The 14,538-nt window shown below is 45.7% G+C and overlaps 2 protein-coding genes across 2 annotated transcripts; one reads left to right on the top strand and one right to left on the bottom strand.

Annotated features, from left to right (window-relative positions):
- Positions 1-2,431: 2,431 nt before the first annotated feature.
- Positions 2,432-8,000, top strand: LOC125528416 (ERAD-associated E3 ubiquitin-protein ligase HRD1). The gene is made up of 8 exons (XM_048692897.2): positions 2,432-2,675; positions 2,833-3,437; positions 4,482-4,658; positions 4,742-4,891; positions 4,984-5,189; positions 5,321-5,456; positions 6,233-6,419; positions 7,706-8,000. Exons 2-8 carry the CDS (start codon positions 2,905-2,907, stop codon positions 7,790-7,792), a joined length of 1,476 nt encoding a protein of 491 aa, XP_048548854.1. The 5' UTR covers positions 2,432-2,675; positions 2,833-2,904; the 3' UTR covers positions 7,793-8,000.
- A 3,711-nt stretch (positions 8,001-11,711) lies between these two features.
- LOC147959050 (uncharacterized) lies at positions 11,712-13,293 on the bottom strand. The gene has a single exon (XM_087536879.1). It carries the CDS (start codon positions 13,218-13,220, stop codon positions 11,928-11,930), a length of 1,293 nt encoding a protein of 430 aa, XP_087393005.1. The 5' UTR covers positions 13,221-13,293; the 3' UTR covers positions 11,712-11,927.
- Positions 13,294-14,538: the final 1,245 nt, after the last annotated feature.

Here is a 14,538-nt window from a genome sequence, read left to right as displayed (position 1 = left end):
AGCCCATTGACATCCAAAATAGATAATATAATAGCATGGAGCAATCAAAAATTATAGATACGTTGAAGACGTATCAGAGATGCGGCGGGGGCCTAGGGTGGAGGTGGCGCGGCGGCGGCTACAGGGAGATGCGGCGGCAGCGCCGGCGCAGGGCGGAAGCGATGATGATCGTAGGGTAAACTTATACCATGTAGAGATGCAACTCATTGTATTCCATGGAGTAGGTTACAATATATACACATAATGTCTTGCGTGACAAGGAAACTATTCCTATCATATTTCTAGAAGTCAGCTATACAAGACTAGAGAAGATAGGAATAGCAATACAAGATATGTCACGTTCAACAGCAAATAAGAAAACATACACACAAGTCTTAATATTTGCAACATTCTGGGGTGATGCAACAACCAGGGACAACACTCGAAACCAAGTTGTCACTTCTTGATCTAGGTAGGACTATTTTCTTGATTAATGGGCGTCATATGTCACATTGTACAACCTTCATTTATGGGTGGTAATCATGATTCTACGCAATTTTAGAAACAAACTAGAAATGTGAATTAAAATTATATTTCTTTTTGGAAAATAATCTATTATCTAGGGTCAGTGATTCTACACTTTGGAAACGAAATAAAAAAAATGTGAACTCAAACATACATTTCATTTTGAAAATTAATATGTTATCTCGGATGGGTTTATTTAGGAGAAAGTCAAATATTTGCCACTTTGAATTTGTGGCTTCTCAAAATTGTCACTTCAAATATGGATTAGCTAAATTGCCACCCAACCCATTTGCCCCTTTATTACCGGGTTGTTTTTCAGAGGCATCAGAAAAAGACCAATTTTAGATATCTAAGATTGTCCGGCTACAAAAATGCTAAACTTACAAAAAATACGAATCTTTTTGTCACTACCCCTTCCCTACAAATTTTTTTCATCGTCTTCAATAAATGTTTGTGCTGCCCACCCGATTGTTGACTGCTCGCACCACTCGACTGTTGCCTGCTCGCTCTGCCTAACCGTCATTGCCACTTGCCCCACCTATCCACACGACAGTGCCACTCAATGTGCCCCTTGGGCGCGCACACACGCATGTCCCTGACCACCATTGCCACTTGCCCAACTTACCCGCGCGCCAACGCCACGCAAAACCGCCCCTTGGGCACGCATACACGTGTGCTTGACTGCCATCACCAATTGCCCCACCTACCCACGCGCCGGCGCCACCCAACCCATCCCTTGGGCACGCACACACGCGTGTATCTGACCTTGTCGCCATTTGTCCTACCTACCCCATGCTCGAGCGCCACTCAACCCGCCCCTTGGGCGCACACACACGCACGTACCCGACCCCCATCACCCCCATAGCCAGTTGTCCTACCTACCCCACACTCCAGCGCCACTCAACCCGCCTCTTGGGCGCGCACATACACACGTGCATACCTAACCGCTATCGTCATTTGCCACACCTACCCACGCGCCAGCGCCACTCAACTCGCCCCTTTGGGCACGCGCATACACGCGTGTATTGATTAAGTCCATCTATTCTCAAATGTCGATCCTACAAAGAGTGTAAAAGGAGATCAGAAGACCAACTACCATCGCCGGCCACCGCAAGGCTATGCCGATGACTTACTAATGCCATCTACAGATCTACTTCTCAGATGGTTGCAGTGATCCTTCACCATGTCTGCTCTCCTCCAAACAGGCAAGGTTTGTCACCTTCGTCTCCGATGACCAGGGCAATCAGATCTACTTCGCGAATGATTGCAGCGGTCTTTCACCATGTCTGCTCCAAGCAGGCAAGGGTCGTCACGTTCGTCTCCGATCACCAAGGCAATCAAGGTATTCTTACGTTTCAGCCAATTACCTAGATGTTCTAGCAGATGATTAGGATGTTGTAGCGGTTATTAAGCCCTAAACTTCAGATTTTTCATTTTGACGAGCCTTGATTTAAGGAATTCATGAACTCTTAGGCCCCGTTTGAGAATTCACCGGCTCCTAGAATCTACGAAGCGGCGGTTTGCTCGCTCTCAGATTTCGTACTACAGCTCCGTCAGCTCCCGGAGTGGAGCGTGGAGCGGATTATTCCCGAACGGGGCCTTAACGTTGGCAATTTTGAGAAGCCAAATATTCAAAGTGGGAAATACTTGATTTTCTCCTTTAGCCACATGCCGCTAATTTACTCTGCTACATTAATTGGGCAAATATAGAGGTTCTTCCCTTGGGAGCGTCTGCCCGTCCCTAGTGACCGAAGATTGAATCCCTCAAAAACGAAAAAAGAAATTAAAAAGAAAAACAAGACCGAAGATGACACGTCTTTTCTACACGTGGATGCGGCCCATTGGCCAGCGACACGCCACCGCCGTGCTGGCACGACGACGCATGTCCACCGGCGCACCTCCCTCGCAGCCGGCGTGCAGACCCCCCTTCTCTCCGAGCGAACCCGCCCCCTCTTCCTCCCCACACCCAATTCAATTCTTTTTTTTTTTGCGGGGCCAATTCAATTCACTCACATGGTCCTCGCAGGTGGAATACCTTGATGCTATCTCCCCTCCCACAGCCTAGAGTTTCTCCCAATCCAACCAATCACAAGGGTACGAAATCCGGATAGGGGCGCCGCCGCATCCCGGGACGAGATTCCACTCCGGCACCGCCCCCCAGCCTCGCATCGGTAAGCCACCACGAGCACACTACTGCACTCCGACGCAGCCTGCTCGCCTAGGGCATGGATTCGCGCCCCGCGTCTCTTCGATCCACCTCCCAATCTGCGCAAAATTCGAGAGGAAACTTTTGCGGATCGGGCCTCTGATGTTCGCTTTCTGCTCCAGGTGATCCGCTGGTGGCGCGCGTAGGGTTTCCGGCGGAATTCGCGAGGGGATTCGCCGAGGGCGGCGGCCGAGATGATCCGGTTGCAGACGTACGCGGTGTTCAGCCTGCTGGCGACGATAACGTCGGTGTACTATGCGTTCAGCAGCAGGGAGCAGTTCTACCCGGCCATGGTCTACCTCTCCACGTCCAAGATATGCTTCGTGCTGCTCCTCAACACGGGCCTCGTCGCCATGTGCGTCGCCTGGCAGCTCGTGAAGCGCGTCTTCCTGGGGACGCTCCGGGAGGCCGAGGTCGAGCGGCTCAACGAGCAGTCGTGGCGTGAGGTCGTGGAGATCCTCTTCGCGGTCACCATCTTCCGCCAGGATTTCTCCGTCTCTTTCCTCGCCATGGTCGCCGCCCTGCTCCTCGTCAAGGCTCTGCACTGGCTTGCGCAGAAGAGGGTCGAGTACATTGAGACCACACCCTCCGTGCCAATGCTGTCGCACATAAGGATCGTGTCCTTCATGCTATTCCTTCTTGTCGTCGACTGCCTCTTCCTGGCGAACTCGCTGGGCTCACTGATACAGAAGCGGGAGGCATCTGTGGCCATCTTCTTTTCTTTTGAGTAAGTTTTCGTAAATCATCCTTTACTTGCTTGCAATATAGTAGCATCCTTATTATGCCACACGACCTTACAAATAGTATCTGTCTGACCAAATTGAAAAAAAAAGCATCAACTGTTTGATCTCAAATATGGAGGGCATGCTTTGGTTATATACCTAAGGGTGGAAGTTTGTGAAAAATGCAAACTGTTCCTGGAAAGCCTCTCTTTCATGATATGACAGATTAATGTACAGTTCTGCTAAAGCACATCTAGATGTGCCATAAGTATTACACATCTAAGTCATATGTCATTGATCTTACATTGAGATTCGTGTGAATATATTTTTCTCTTTTTTCTTTTTCTCTTTATGCTTGATTCACTCACTTAGATGTGCAATAACTAGAGCACATCTAGATGTGCCCTAGACACACCCATTAATGTAACGTGTGTGAATGTGAAGTGGATATTTTTCAATAAACATGCAGCACATCACATATAAACATCAGAATTTCTTGTTATATATATGCTTGAAGACGCACTAGTAGGATGACATGTTACTTGTTACTCATTCTTAAGTAATGTTTGCCATCGATTTTATCTAGCAACTTCTGCATCAGGGCTAACGCTATTGCACTCAACAGTTAATCATTTCATTTGGCGCATCTACTAGACCATGAATAGTTTTTCTTGTATGTTATGATTGTCATTTGTCAAAATCCAAGTCCAGGAACTTGTTGAATTATTCTTCTAAGTTTAAGCAATACATTTAAGTAAAAGCAGTGCAAATCATTTGATCAGTTGTCTAAACTGCGGTGAATCTCACCAGTTATGGAATTTCTTTGTTGATTATTGCTTTTTAAAGCACGGGACATGCCTTTCAGGCAAGGTAACTACCATATTGAGTTATACCCCGAGAAAGCTCCTAGATTGAGCTGATGATTAATCTTGCGTTATTTACTTCAGGTTATAATTCTATTATTCTTGATCTCTGCAGATGATTACTGATGTATTATTTCTAGATATTGAGATTCATAGTAGCTCACACATGTGCGACTCATGTTTTAGGTACATGATACTGGCAACATCGACAGTGTCGACATTCGTGAAGTATGTATTCTATGTCAGCGACATGCTAGCGGAAGGTCAATGGGAGAATAAAGCAGTGTATACATTTTATTTGGAGCTTATCAGTGACCTTGTGCACTTGTCTTTATATATGCTATTCTTCATAGCGATCTTCCTGTAAGTTCTTTTATAAAATGTTCTTTTCCCCTTAGGATATTGTAGTTTGAACTTCTAAGGCTGATCTGTTATTTTGATATCAGGAACTATGGTGTCCCATTGCACTTGATTCGTGAGCTGTATGAGACCTTCCGCAACTTCAGAATTCGCATTTCAGATTATATACGCTACAGAAAGGTGACTTCCAACATGAATGAACGCTTTCCAGATGCCACACCAGATGAGCTTGATGCGTGAGTACATTTAGTTTCATTGGTACTGTTTTGGTTGATTGACTGATTCAACAATTGAACTTGTTTATGATTTAGATTCTTTATATATTCAGGGGTGATGTCACATGTATTATTTGCCGTGAAGAGATGACCACAGCAAAGAAGCTGCTTTGTGGGCACTTGTTCCATGTACATTGTTTGAGGTCATGGCTACAGCGCCAACATACTTGCCCAACATGTAGAGCTCCAATTATCCCCCCAGATAATGGACGTGCAGCATCAGCACAGCAGCATGGAGCTCAACCTGGAGTTCAGCCTGGTGAGATTCTCTTCATTGGTCTGAGTTTTTGAATCGTACTTTACCATCTAGCCATTTTTATCAGTCAGTAGTACATTATGCAACCAGTTTTGCATGTCAATCCTAATTCAATGTAAGGAAAATCGGTGCAGGCACCGGTACTCCAAGTTCAGGAGGAGCACCAACTGAGAACGTGAACATGCGTCAAGCAAAACTTGAGGCTGCTGCTTCAGCTGCTTCTTTATATGGGAGATCATTTGCTTATCCTCCAGTGAACACTTTGAATAGGTATGTTTTTCTGGAATAGGTTACACTTTAAACGCTCTTTATGATTATGCTAGCGATCCATTAGTTATGATAATAAATGATGGCTCTTTTTTCCCCATAGATTACATTTGCAACTTCCATAGTTCTTAGATCTCTCAGTTGCAAGCTATGACACTTTTGACTTGGAATATATCTGCAAACTTTGCCAGTTTAGTTAATAATTTTTTAATTTGCCTGTGCCATGTTGATGGTGGTTTAATATAGTGGATAACAATTGGTAGAACTTGTTCTTTTTTTCCGTGATAAGTATACGCACTTTGGAGCAATTTTCTTTTTGCCACTAATCCTTTGCATTTGGTTGTGCCATTTTTATGTTTCTGCACTGTGGTCGTCTCATTGAAGTGGTTGACCCAAAGAGTGCACAACAGCAAAAAATGAGATGAATGCATGGCGTGGGAAAACACTAACATTGCCTTCTAAGTGGGAACACATTATAACTTAATTGTTATTGCATTAGATTAAAGTTAACATGCTTTTATTCAGTTCTGGCCTTCTGGGTTTTGACCTTTTGTACAGCAAGTTAGTACTGCATGTGATCAACTTTCTTCATACTTAGCTACCTGAGATTGGGTTAGTCACTGTCTATGTCAGTTTCACTATTGCACTGATGGACTATTGAAACAACGGTATTTACTTTGTCAAATACTCCCTATGTACTAAGTCCACGACACTTATTTTGGGACGGAGGGAGTACTTTTTCATGCCGATGAATTGAAGTGCCCTTTATCAATCATCAGGAACTCAGGACCTCTGCACGCTACACCAAGTACTTCACAACCAGGAGAAGCAAGTACTTCCACCAGCCATCCATTAGAACCTCAGCCTTCTTATTCACGTGGTCCAGTTAGTTCAACAACTGGTAGCGGGGACCCTGGAAATTCACTACAGAAGGCATATGAAAAGGCTATAAGGAGCCAGATAGAGGTAAGACCTTTCTTCCTAATGCAATCTGCTTAACCATGGTATTTGTAGATTACTAGCGATTGTGTATGAAAAGGCTGTAATAACCAGATAGATAACTTTCTGAATAACACATATACTATTTTTTTTAATGAGGGATGACATCTACGATTAACTAATGAATCTAGACCATGCAACTAGCATCCAACTACTCATGCGAGAGTTTGCATGATTTCACACATAAGTGAATTTATTGCACTCTATATGCCCCTGACATTGTTTTTTTTTGTGTGTGTGTGTGTGTGGAGAAAACCCCCTTGTATTGAGGTTCAAATGTTCCTCAAATATATTTAACACTCAAATGAAGGTGAAAAAAGTTAGTTTTGTGACGGTACACTATATCGAGTATTGTACCCCTCAAAATTTCCAGAAAAAACTCCACATTAGCTAAGAAAGACATAAAGGAGATTTTTTTACTTTTCTTTTGTTATTTTTCCATTTTCTTTTAGAACCTCAATACAAACTGAATTGAATTTGAAATTTTACATGTTACTCCCTCCGTAAACAAATATAAGAGCGTTTGGATCACTACTTTAGCAATCAAAACACTCTTATATATTTCTTTAGAGAGGGGGTATATTACATTAATACACAACCTTGACATTTGTTTGGTGACTTCTAATATGATTTAATATTGAAGCCAAAGTGGTTTGCACGATTGCATCTAATTGATGATGTGCACCGGATATAATCCCGATCTTATGTTTATTGCTCACTTACACATTTATATAGGTCACTAGCAGTTGTAACTTGTAACTGTGCGTACAATGTTGTGAGAGTTGACAGCCATGCCAATAAGTTCGTTTCTCCTGCTATTTTAGTTACTCCCTCCGTTCACTTTTGTAAGTCGTTTCAGACAACTCAAAATAGGCTGTTTTGCATATTGTCTGAAATGTCTTCAAGGTCTTATAAAAGTGAACAGAGGGAGTACTCAGTTTCATTACTATCTTGACAAACACTTGATTCTTAAAGAACAGTATGCAGCATTCAAGTATATATGTCATAACATTCTGGATGGGAAACTAGAATGATCGTAGACAGTAAACATAGTTCATCAGCTTCCAAGGATAGTCTTTTTCATGGCTGCCATTGCTCAAGATATAAATGTTTGTCTGGTAACTAGCAGCGACCAATGAGATGAAGTAACTGATGATTTGGCATGATTGCCGGGAATAAGATGATGCCGTGTGATAGTTATTTTCTCGTTAAGGCCGTCTATTGTCACGTAATGCATATGCCACTTGTTCCAGGTGTTGCAAATCCAATTGCAAATGATGCAGCAAGGGGCCACCGCATCGCCAACTAGCAATGAGAACGCTGAGCAAGCCGGAAAATAAGTTAAGTAGTTGAATAGTCGAAGATGGGGTCTGGATAAACATATGTTACACATGGAGGTTGTGCAATACTTAGCATAAACAAACGACATAGATGGAGATTGTGCAATATATGAGGCGGAACTCTGACGTGATGCTTGTTGATGTTGGTAGGCTCGGTTATGAACATCAGATGATCGTTTGTTTTGTCTGGTAATTTGCTTGGTTTATACTCCCCCGCCCCAAAATATCAGTCGGAATGATATTTTGGCAAAAATGTCCTTGCAAAAATGTCATTGACTCTTTGTATTCAACCTGCACTCCACTACTCCTAGCCACGCAGCTGCACTCTCACTCTCTGCACTCCCTCCACCCTGCTGACACGCTTCCTTCCACCTTACCTCGGCTTGTGGCGCTCCCCTTCACAAAAAAAGTTCTGTTTTTCTGGCTCCTAGTCGGCGGTGAGTCACCGGATCCAGTGTCGGCGAGTCTGGATCCAGTGGCTGTTATTCCGGACGCGTAGGATCCGGTGGCCGTGAGGCTAGACACAAGGAGGCTGCACCTGGAGGTGGTTGTGATGGTGGCCCTCGGTGCTGCAGCTTCTTCCTCGCCGTGTAGGGACAACGGCGAGAGGCTGTGCTACTGCCTTGGCTACAACCTCCTAGGTGAGCTCCTCCTAGTATCTGTGGTGCCTCTGGTGGATCTGGTGCTATACTTTGTTCAGTGGCGCGATCTACTTACCGTGTTGCTCGTAGGTTTAGAAATGACTCATTGTTGCTCCTGTTGATCTAATTCATGTGTTTGGACTAGCTAATGTGCTATTGGGAACCGGTTATAATCTGTGCAATTGTGGTCGTACTCCTAATTTGGGATCTCCCTCAAATTTCTAGGGTTCTGGCTATTGCTTAGGTTCATATACTATATCCAGCACTAAAATCCATCTACATATATCTATTTGAGTGATAGTTATTTTTGGACAAGGGAATACATCTATGTTTTGGATGAAGCGAGAAGATACTTCAATGTGCCATTATAGAATAGAATTGTGTCTCTGCCTTTTTTATATGTTGCTCAAAATAAAACATGAGCCTCCTTATCTGCGAAAGTTGTTGTGGCTGCGACGACAACTTAAACCTTTGGTACCAGGACCCGCGCCTTCCCTCCGTGAGGGACTATCTCCTTAGTCTCTGTCTATGTCTCGTCCCTGGCATCAATGGTTCGTTGGCTCCAATGGTGATAGGTTGCATACAACCACCCCCACCATTAGATCGTAAGGTAGGGTGTATGAGCAATTTTGTCATTATTTACCGCAACATAATTTTCACTAGGATGAACGCATGGCTGGTAATTTAGGCAATAACACAACTTCGATTCAGGCATGGGTCATGTTGGTCCACAACAGAGCGGTTCATTGTGATAAAAAAAACATGTGATCCTTATGGTCCAGTGTTAGTCCTGGACATGGAGAGGATGTCCAGTCAACAACAACAATGATGTAAAGGTTGTGAACATGCTTTTGATGGGAAGAGCACCTTGCTTATGGCCACGTTTAGGGAGGGGAACTGTTACAAGATAGCATCCACACCTCCGTGAAAGTGCAAGTAGCATTGTTCCTTCCCGTAGTGGGTCATAACTAGAGGTTCAAACTATTTCAGAACAATTTCAGGATATCAGTAGACAACTTTTAGATATTTTAAGCAAGTCTGATACGCGATTGGAGAGCTCAGAGGAGCAATGATCAAGGCACCAACTAGGCAAACTCCTTTCAAGATTCTCACGAGCCATAGATGATATGCATATTTCAAGGTGAGCAGTCATTACATGACATGCTTGTATTGTTTTGACCGAGGCATAAATGTTTTTTCATGCCATCACATGATTGTATTGACGCAATAGATGATACTCATGTGACTGCTAGAGTGTCGAGGTCACATGCTGCAATATACATGGGTGGAAAGCACTACACAAGCCAAAATGTGCTCGCAGGTGTCGATTTCGATCTGAAGTTCACATATGTGTTAACCGGATAGGAAGGATCAACATACAATGCTAACATTCTTGCTGGCAACATGTCCTGACCTGATGGGATAAGTATCTCTGATGGTAAGTTTTACCTAGGTGATGCTGATGCATGTTGGTTTTGTGTTCTTCCACCCTTCAGGAAAAATCAAATACCATATGAGCGAGTTCTCTTCTCGAAACTATTCTAGTACTGCCGTCGAATTGTTCAACCTCAGATACTCGAACCTTAAGAGTTACAATTAAGAGGGCACATGATGTTTTGAATAATAGATTTAAGATCCTGGATCAGAAGACATTTCACCCTTTCTCCATCCAAGTTAGACTTGTTATTGCATGTTGCATTCACTATATCTGGATCTTAGAATGGGGTTATGATGAGTTTGTGCCGGAGGAGAAAAATATGACGATCGATGATGTTGATGACTCCGATCATGGCGTGGAGGCCCATGACAATGAGCTCGGAAGAGCAAAAATTTAAGTGGACTGAGATAACGTGGGCCAACAAAGGTAACATAAGGATCTGAAGAAGAAGAAGAAGAAGAAAAAACAGTGCCAGAAGAAGAAGCAACAACGGTAGAACAAGACGAGGTCGAAGAATTTCTACCTGGTTCGTCATTGATGAACTTTCCCTATTGGGCCTTATGAATATTAATTTGTACCGCCTTTGTTAGCAATTAAGACAAACTGTCATTTTTTTAGTATTCAGGACTAAAACAATGTTAATTTGATACTATTCCTGAACTGTAATGTACGACAAGGTCAACACTGGTGAGAAGGAGTGGCCCTGATATTAGGCCATACATGCCATGTTTGCACCTTCACAACCGTAATCCCCAACTGTTGTCAGCCAAACGACATAGATCAAATGACCTGATGATGCAATGCAAGCAACAAAACCATACACATAAGACTAGCCACAAAACCATACACATAAGTCTATGTTACTACCTCTATAGTGAGGAGTAACATATGTGCGGTAACATACAATATTTCATTTATTAGGCTATAGATTCATTTTGCCTTGATATGTGTGATGTTACTCATACTACTAGTAAGTAGCCATGTTACCAATTTCCTCCATTTCTTCATTTATTGATTGCCACATCATCTATTTATCTAGATATGTGTGAGTAACATACACTAGTAGCATACATATATCCCTAGATTATGTTACTACCTTCATAGTGGGTAGTAAGGCCCCTCCCAATGCTCCACCTTGGACAGGTGCTAAGGTTGCCAACTAAGCAAAAAGTCTGATGTGGCATGCTAGTTAAGAGGAGAGAGAATAGTATGGTGACCCCAGGAGGAAACAGTGCTAAGCACGTGTACCTAGGTGGAAGAACAATTTTGAGTCTATAACTAATTAAATGCATGAAGCTTAGCACCTTTGCATTGGGGACTTGAGTTGCTAAGGCATTTAATATACTTAGCACCTCATCTAAGCACCTTTGCATTGGAGGAGGTCTAACATAGGTGTGGTGTCATGCAAAGCTCCATTTATTGAGATCTCCCATTTATTAGGTTATAGACTCATACTGCATTGGGACATGTGATGTTACAGTAACTAGCTAAATTACTAGAACTACCTTTCTCTTCGTTAACTCATTGCCACATAAACAAATTTGTTGAGTTGGACTTGAAGTTACTCCCATTGTGGCTAGTATTACTCTCACTGTGGGTAGTCTAACATGGTTTATAGTTTGTATTTACTCAGCCAGGCTGAACTGAGCCACAAATGCAAGTAGCCCAAAAAATTATGAAAGAGCCCTAAGCTCCCAACCATAAAGACTAATTGATTGCAGTTTAAGGAGTTAACATTTGTAAGCTTTAAGCTTTTAAAGTAGTACTTCCTTCATTTCAAAATAGATGACCCAAATTTACACTAACTTTAGTAATCTATTTTGGAACGGAGGGAGTAGTCTTTATGACATCAATTTTCTCTTCTTATCCATATGCATATGCATGCAATTTTAAACCTTTGCTATTTTTGCTTGCGAGGGAACAACATATACAGAAGTATATGTTGAGGTTTGTTCCGGTTGCACAAAGGTTGTTACGATCTCGAACATAATTAACACGAATTAATACAGCCAGGTCGGCCAGCTTACGCCGATGAGAGAGAAATGCTCGCCCCAGATTAAACATGTGCCTTTCCACCAAGAAGCCGACAGACGAAGAAGGCCGGCCAATCTATCTCGACGGCCATGGCGGTCTTGTAGTCACGGAGGCCACGGAGGTGGTCCGTCACCTCCTCCATGGCGCCACTTTCGAGATGTAAAATGTACATGCACCGGCACCGGTCAGTGATCAACACCGTGCCGCTCCTGTCCCCGGTGCACATGCACCGTGGCCTGTCGACGATCTGATTCTGCTCGGGTGTCATCTCGACCACCCTATCGCGGCTCCAGTCTCCGCCGCAACCCTCGTTGCTCCCTTTGCCGCCGTCCCGCCGCGTCCAGATCTCCACCTGGGGGTCTTGGCTCGACAGGCAAAGCGACGACAGAGTCGCCGCCTTGTTTGGCGCGACGCTCAGATGCGGCGACTCGTACAGGGGGAGGTCGCCTGCCGGCGGCGGGGTCTGTAGCTCCTGCAAGGAGGCGTGGCGAGTGGCGGCGTTCACGTCGAGGACGTGGAACTTCACCAGGTCCCAGAGGACCCAGTGCGCCGTCCCGTGGCTCACGACGGCGCTGCGCCGCTTGAACGGCCCGAAGATGCCGCGCTCTACCGGGTCGAAGCACTCGCTGGGCGCGCTCCAGCTCGGCTCACCGGAGGAGAACGTGCGGAGAACGTAGTGCCGCCGGTCGTCGCTGACGCCGACGACCAGCACCTTGAAGGAAGCCGGGTCCGGGGATTGCCGCTGGCCTTCGTCGGGGCAACAGTCCGCGCCGGTGAGGACGGCGTGGGCGCTCGTGCCAAAGTAGTCGAAGAACCAGTCGCAGCGCAGCGGGGGGAGCACGTGGCACGCGCCCGAGAGCAGGTTGCACACGGCGAGGCGGTCGACGCCGAGCTCTGGCTCCGCTTCCGTCTCCGTCTCGGCGCCGGCGCCGAAGCGCACGAGGAGCACGCCGCGGTGCGAGGCGAGCGGCACGACGCGGTCGTCGAGGAGTCCGGTGGCGCCCGGGACGAAGGAGCCGAGAAGGGGACGGCCGGGGCCGAGCACCGACCCCGGCGCGCGGACGAAGCTGGAGCCCGGCGGCCCTGCCCCGCCGCGGCACCGCTCCCGGCCGAGGAAGCCGACGAGGGAGGAGCAGTGGCACGCGCCCTCCGGCCAGCGGCGTCGCAGGAAGGACGGCTCGGTGACGAGGTCGCGCCAGCGCTTGCGCGCGGCCGCGCAGCGGAAGAGGTCGTCGACGCCGGGCACGCGCGCGAGGATCTCCAGCACGACGTGCTCCGGCAGCCTCACCAGCGAGGGCGCTTCCGGATCCCTCATCTCGATCTCTCCCCGCGACAGGATGGCCACAGCCCCATTATTGTTGTACTACTAGTACTACAAAGTTTGCGTACATGCGCCGCGCCCGGACATTCCGCCGAGGGAAAAGGCGAAGTATTTTATTAGAGGGTGGGGCTAGATCTCGTGAGACTTAACAAAAATAACATAGTAAAAAAGAAGAAGAATATTTGAAAAAAATAAATGTCCACGCAAGATCGCACGAATATAACATCGATGAGACTCCGTTAAGTCTCAGTTGACTGTGGTTTAGAAATCTCGTCTATTAAAACACCTACAACCGGACTTTTCAAATTGATCACTGACCCAATCGAACTCCTCAAAGCTTTTCTATATGTTTCGGCTGTCGAGCACTCCTCACATTTAAGTCATACATGAGGCAATATATCCCGAAAAAATGAGGCAACATGAGAAGTGCTCGGATGTGTCCGATCAATTGCCACATAGAATTTGGCCCATTGCGGACTATAATCACATGCATATGATCAGACAATATAAAAAATATATTAAAAGACATAGCTGCGTGCATGAATAAATAGGGACACAAAATAGACACATGCTCATGTCGGTGAATGTTTGAGGGGCTAAATTTACAAGTCCGGCTAGACGGTAGACAGAGGGGCGGCCATGTTCCCGCAAAGATGCTGTTGCCACTTGCCAGCCACGGCGCATCATTGCTTACGCCAGCACGCCAAGATGGTGCATATTTTACGATTTTAAAGCTTAAGCTCGAACGTCTTAGAGCTTCCGAACAGAACAGAGTAGGTACTCTCGGAAGAGGCAGCGGAATTCATGCTGGGACTTGCGGAGTAAGATCTCGGAAAGAATGGTGGCAGAGCCGAAACCAGAAATGAAGTCGATACATGAACGTGGCTAGCAATGGAGCGCTGTGGCATCAGAGAGTCCGTCGGTGTGACAGGGCCGTAACACCATTGTTTGCTCACTTGGAATGTATACAACCTTGTAGGGTAGTGATATGGCTGTCGATCTGAAGGATAAAATATCTCACGCCACTCCCACTTGCTCGGTCTGCTTTGTCCAATAGGGTAAAAGAGAGTACGGCTGCACGTTCTAGAAAAAGGAATATCACAGAAGCACCTACCCGAGTTAGCGCCGGAGCAGCTGCGCAGTGCACTGGACTTGGAGCGCGTCCTCGCCCGGCTCGTACCAGTCCGGCCTTTCGATGGTTCTAGCAGCCGAGAGAAATGAACAGCTTTCGGCGCCACAGTAGCACGAGCCAACTGCAATGAGACGACCATCCGCGTTCGTTCGGATCGACGCAGACAAAAGTGGCGGCCCA

Source organism: Triticum urartu, chromosome 7A, assembly GCF_056163025.1.
Source record: "Triticum urartu cultivar PI428250 chromosome 7A, HENAU_Tu73, whole genome shotgun sequence".
NCBI classification, from domain to species: domain Eukaryota; kingdom Viridiplantae; phylum Streptophyta; class Magnoliopsida; order Poales; family Poaceae; genus Triticum; species Triticum urartu.
Note: the sequence above shows the minus strand (reverse complement) of the source record. Positions and strands in the feature narration are given on the sequence as shown.

Excerpts from the sequence above, each read along its gene's own strand:
- LOC147959050 (XM_087536879.1), bottom strand. The coding sequence starts at position 13,220 with ATGAGGGATCCGGAAGCGCCCTCGCTGGTGAGGCTGCCGGAGCACGTC.
- LOC125528416 (XM_048692897.2), top strand. The coding sequence starts at position 2,905 with ATGATCCGGTTGCAGACGTACGCGGTGTTCAGCCTGCTGGCGACGATA. Across the intron at positions 3,438-4,481 it reads GCCATCTTCTTTTCTTTTGA|GTACATGATACTGGCAACAT; the intron begins GTAAGTTTTCGT and ends CTCATGTTTTAG. Across the intron at positions 5,457-6,232 it reads CCAGTGAACACTTTGAATAG|GAACTCAGGACCTCTGCACG; the intron begins GTATGTTTTTCT and ends ATCAATCATCAG.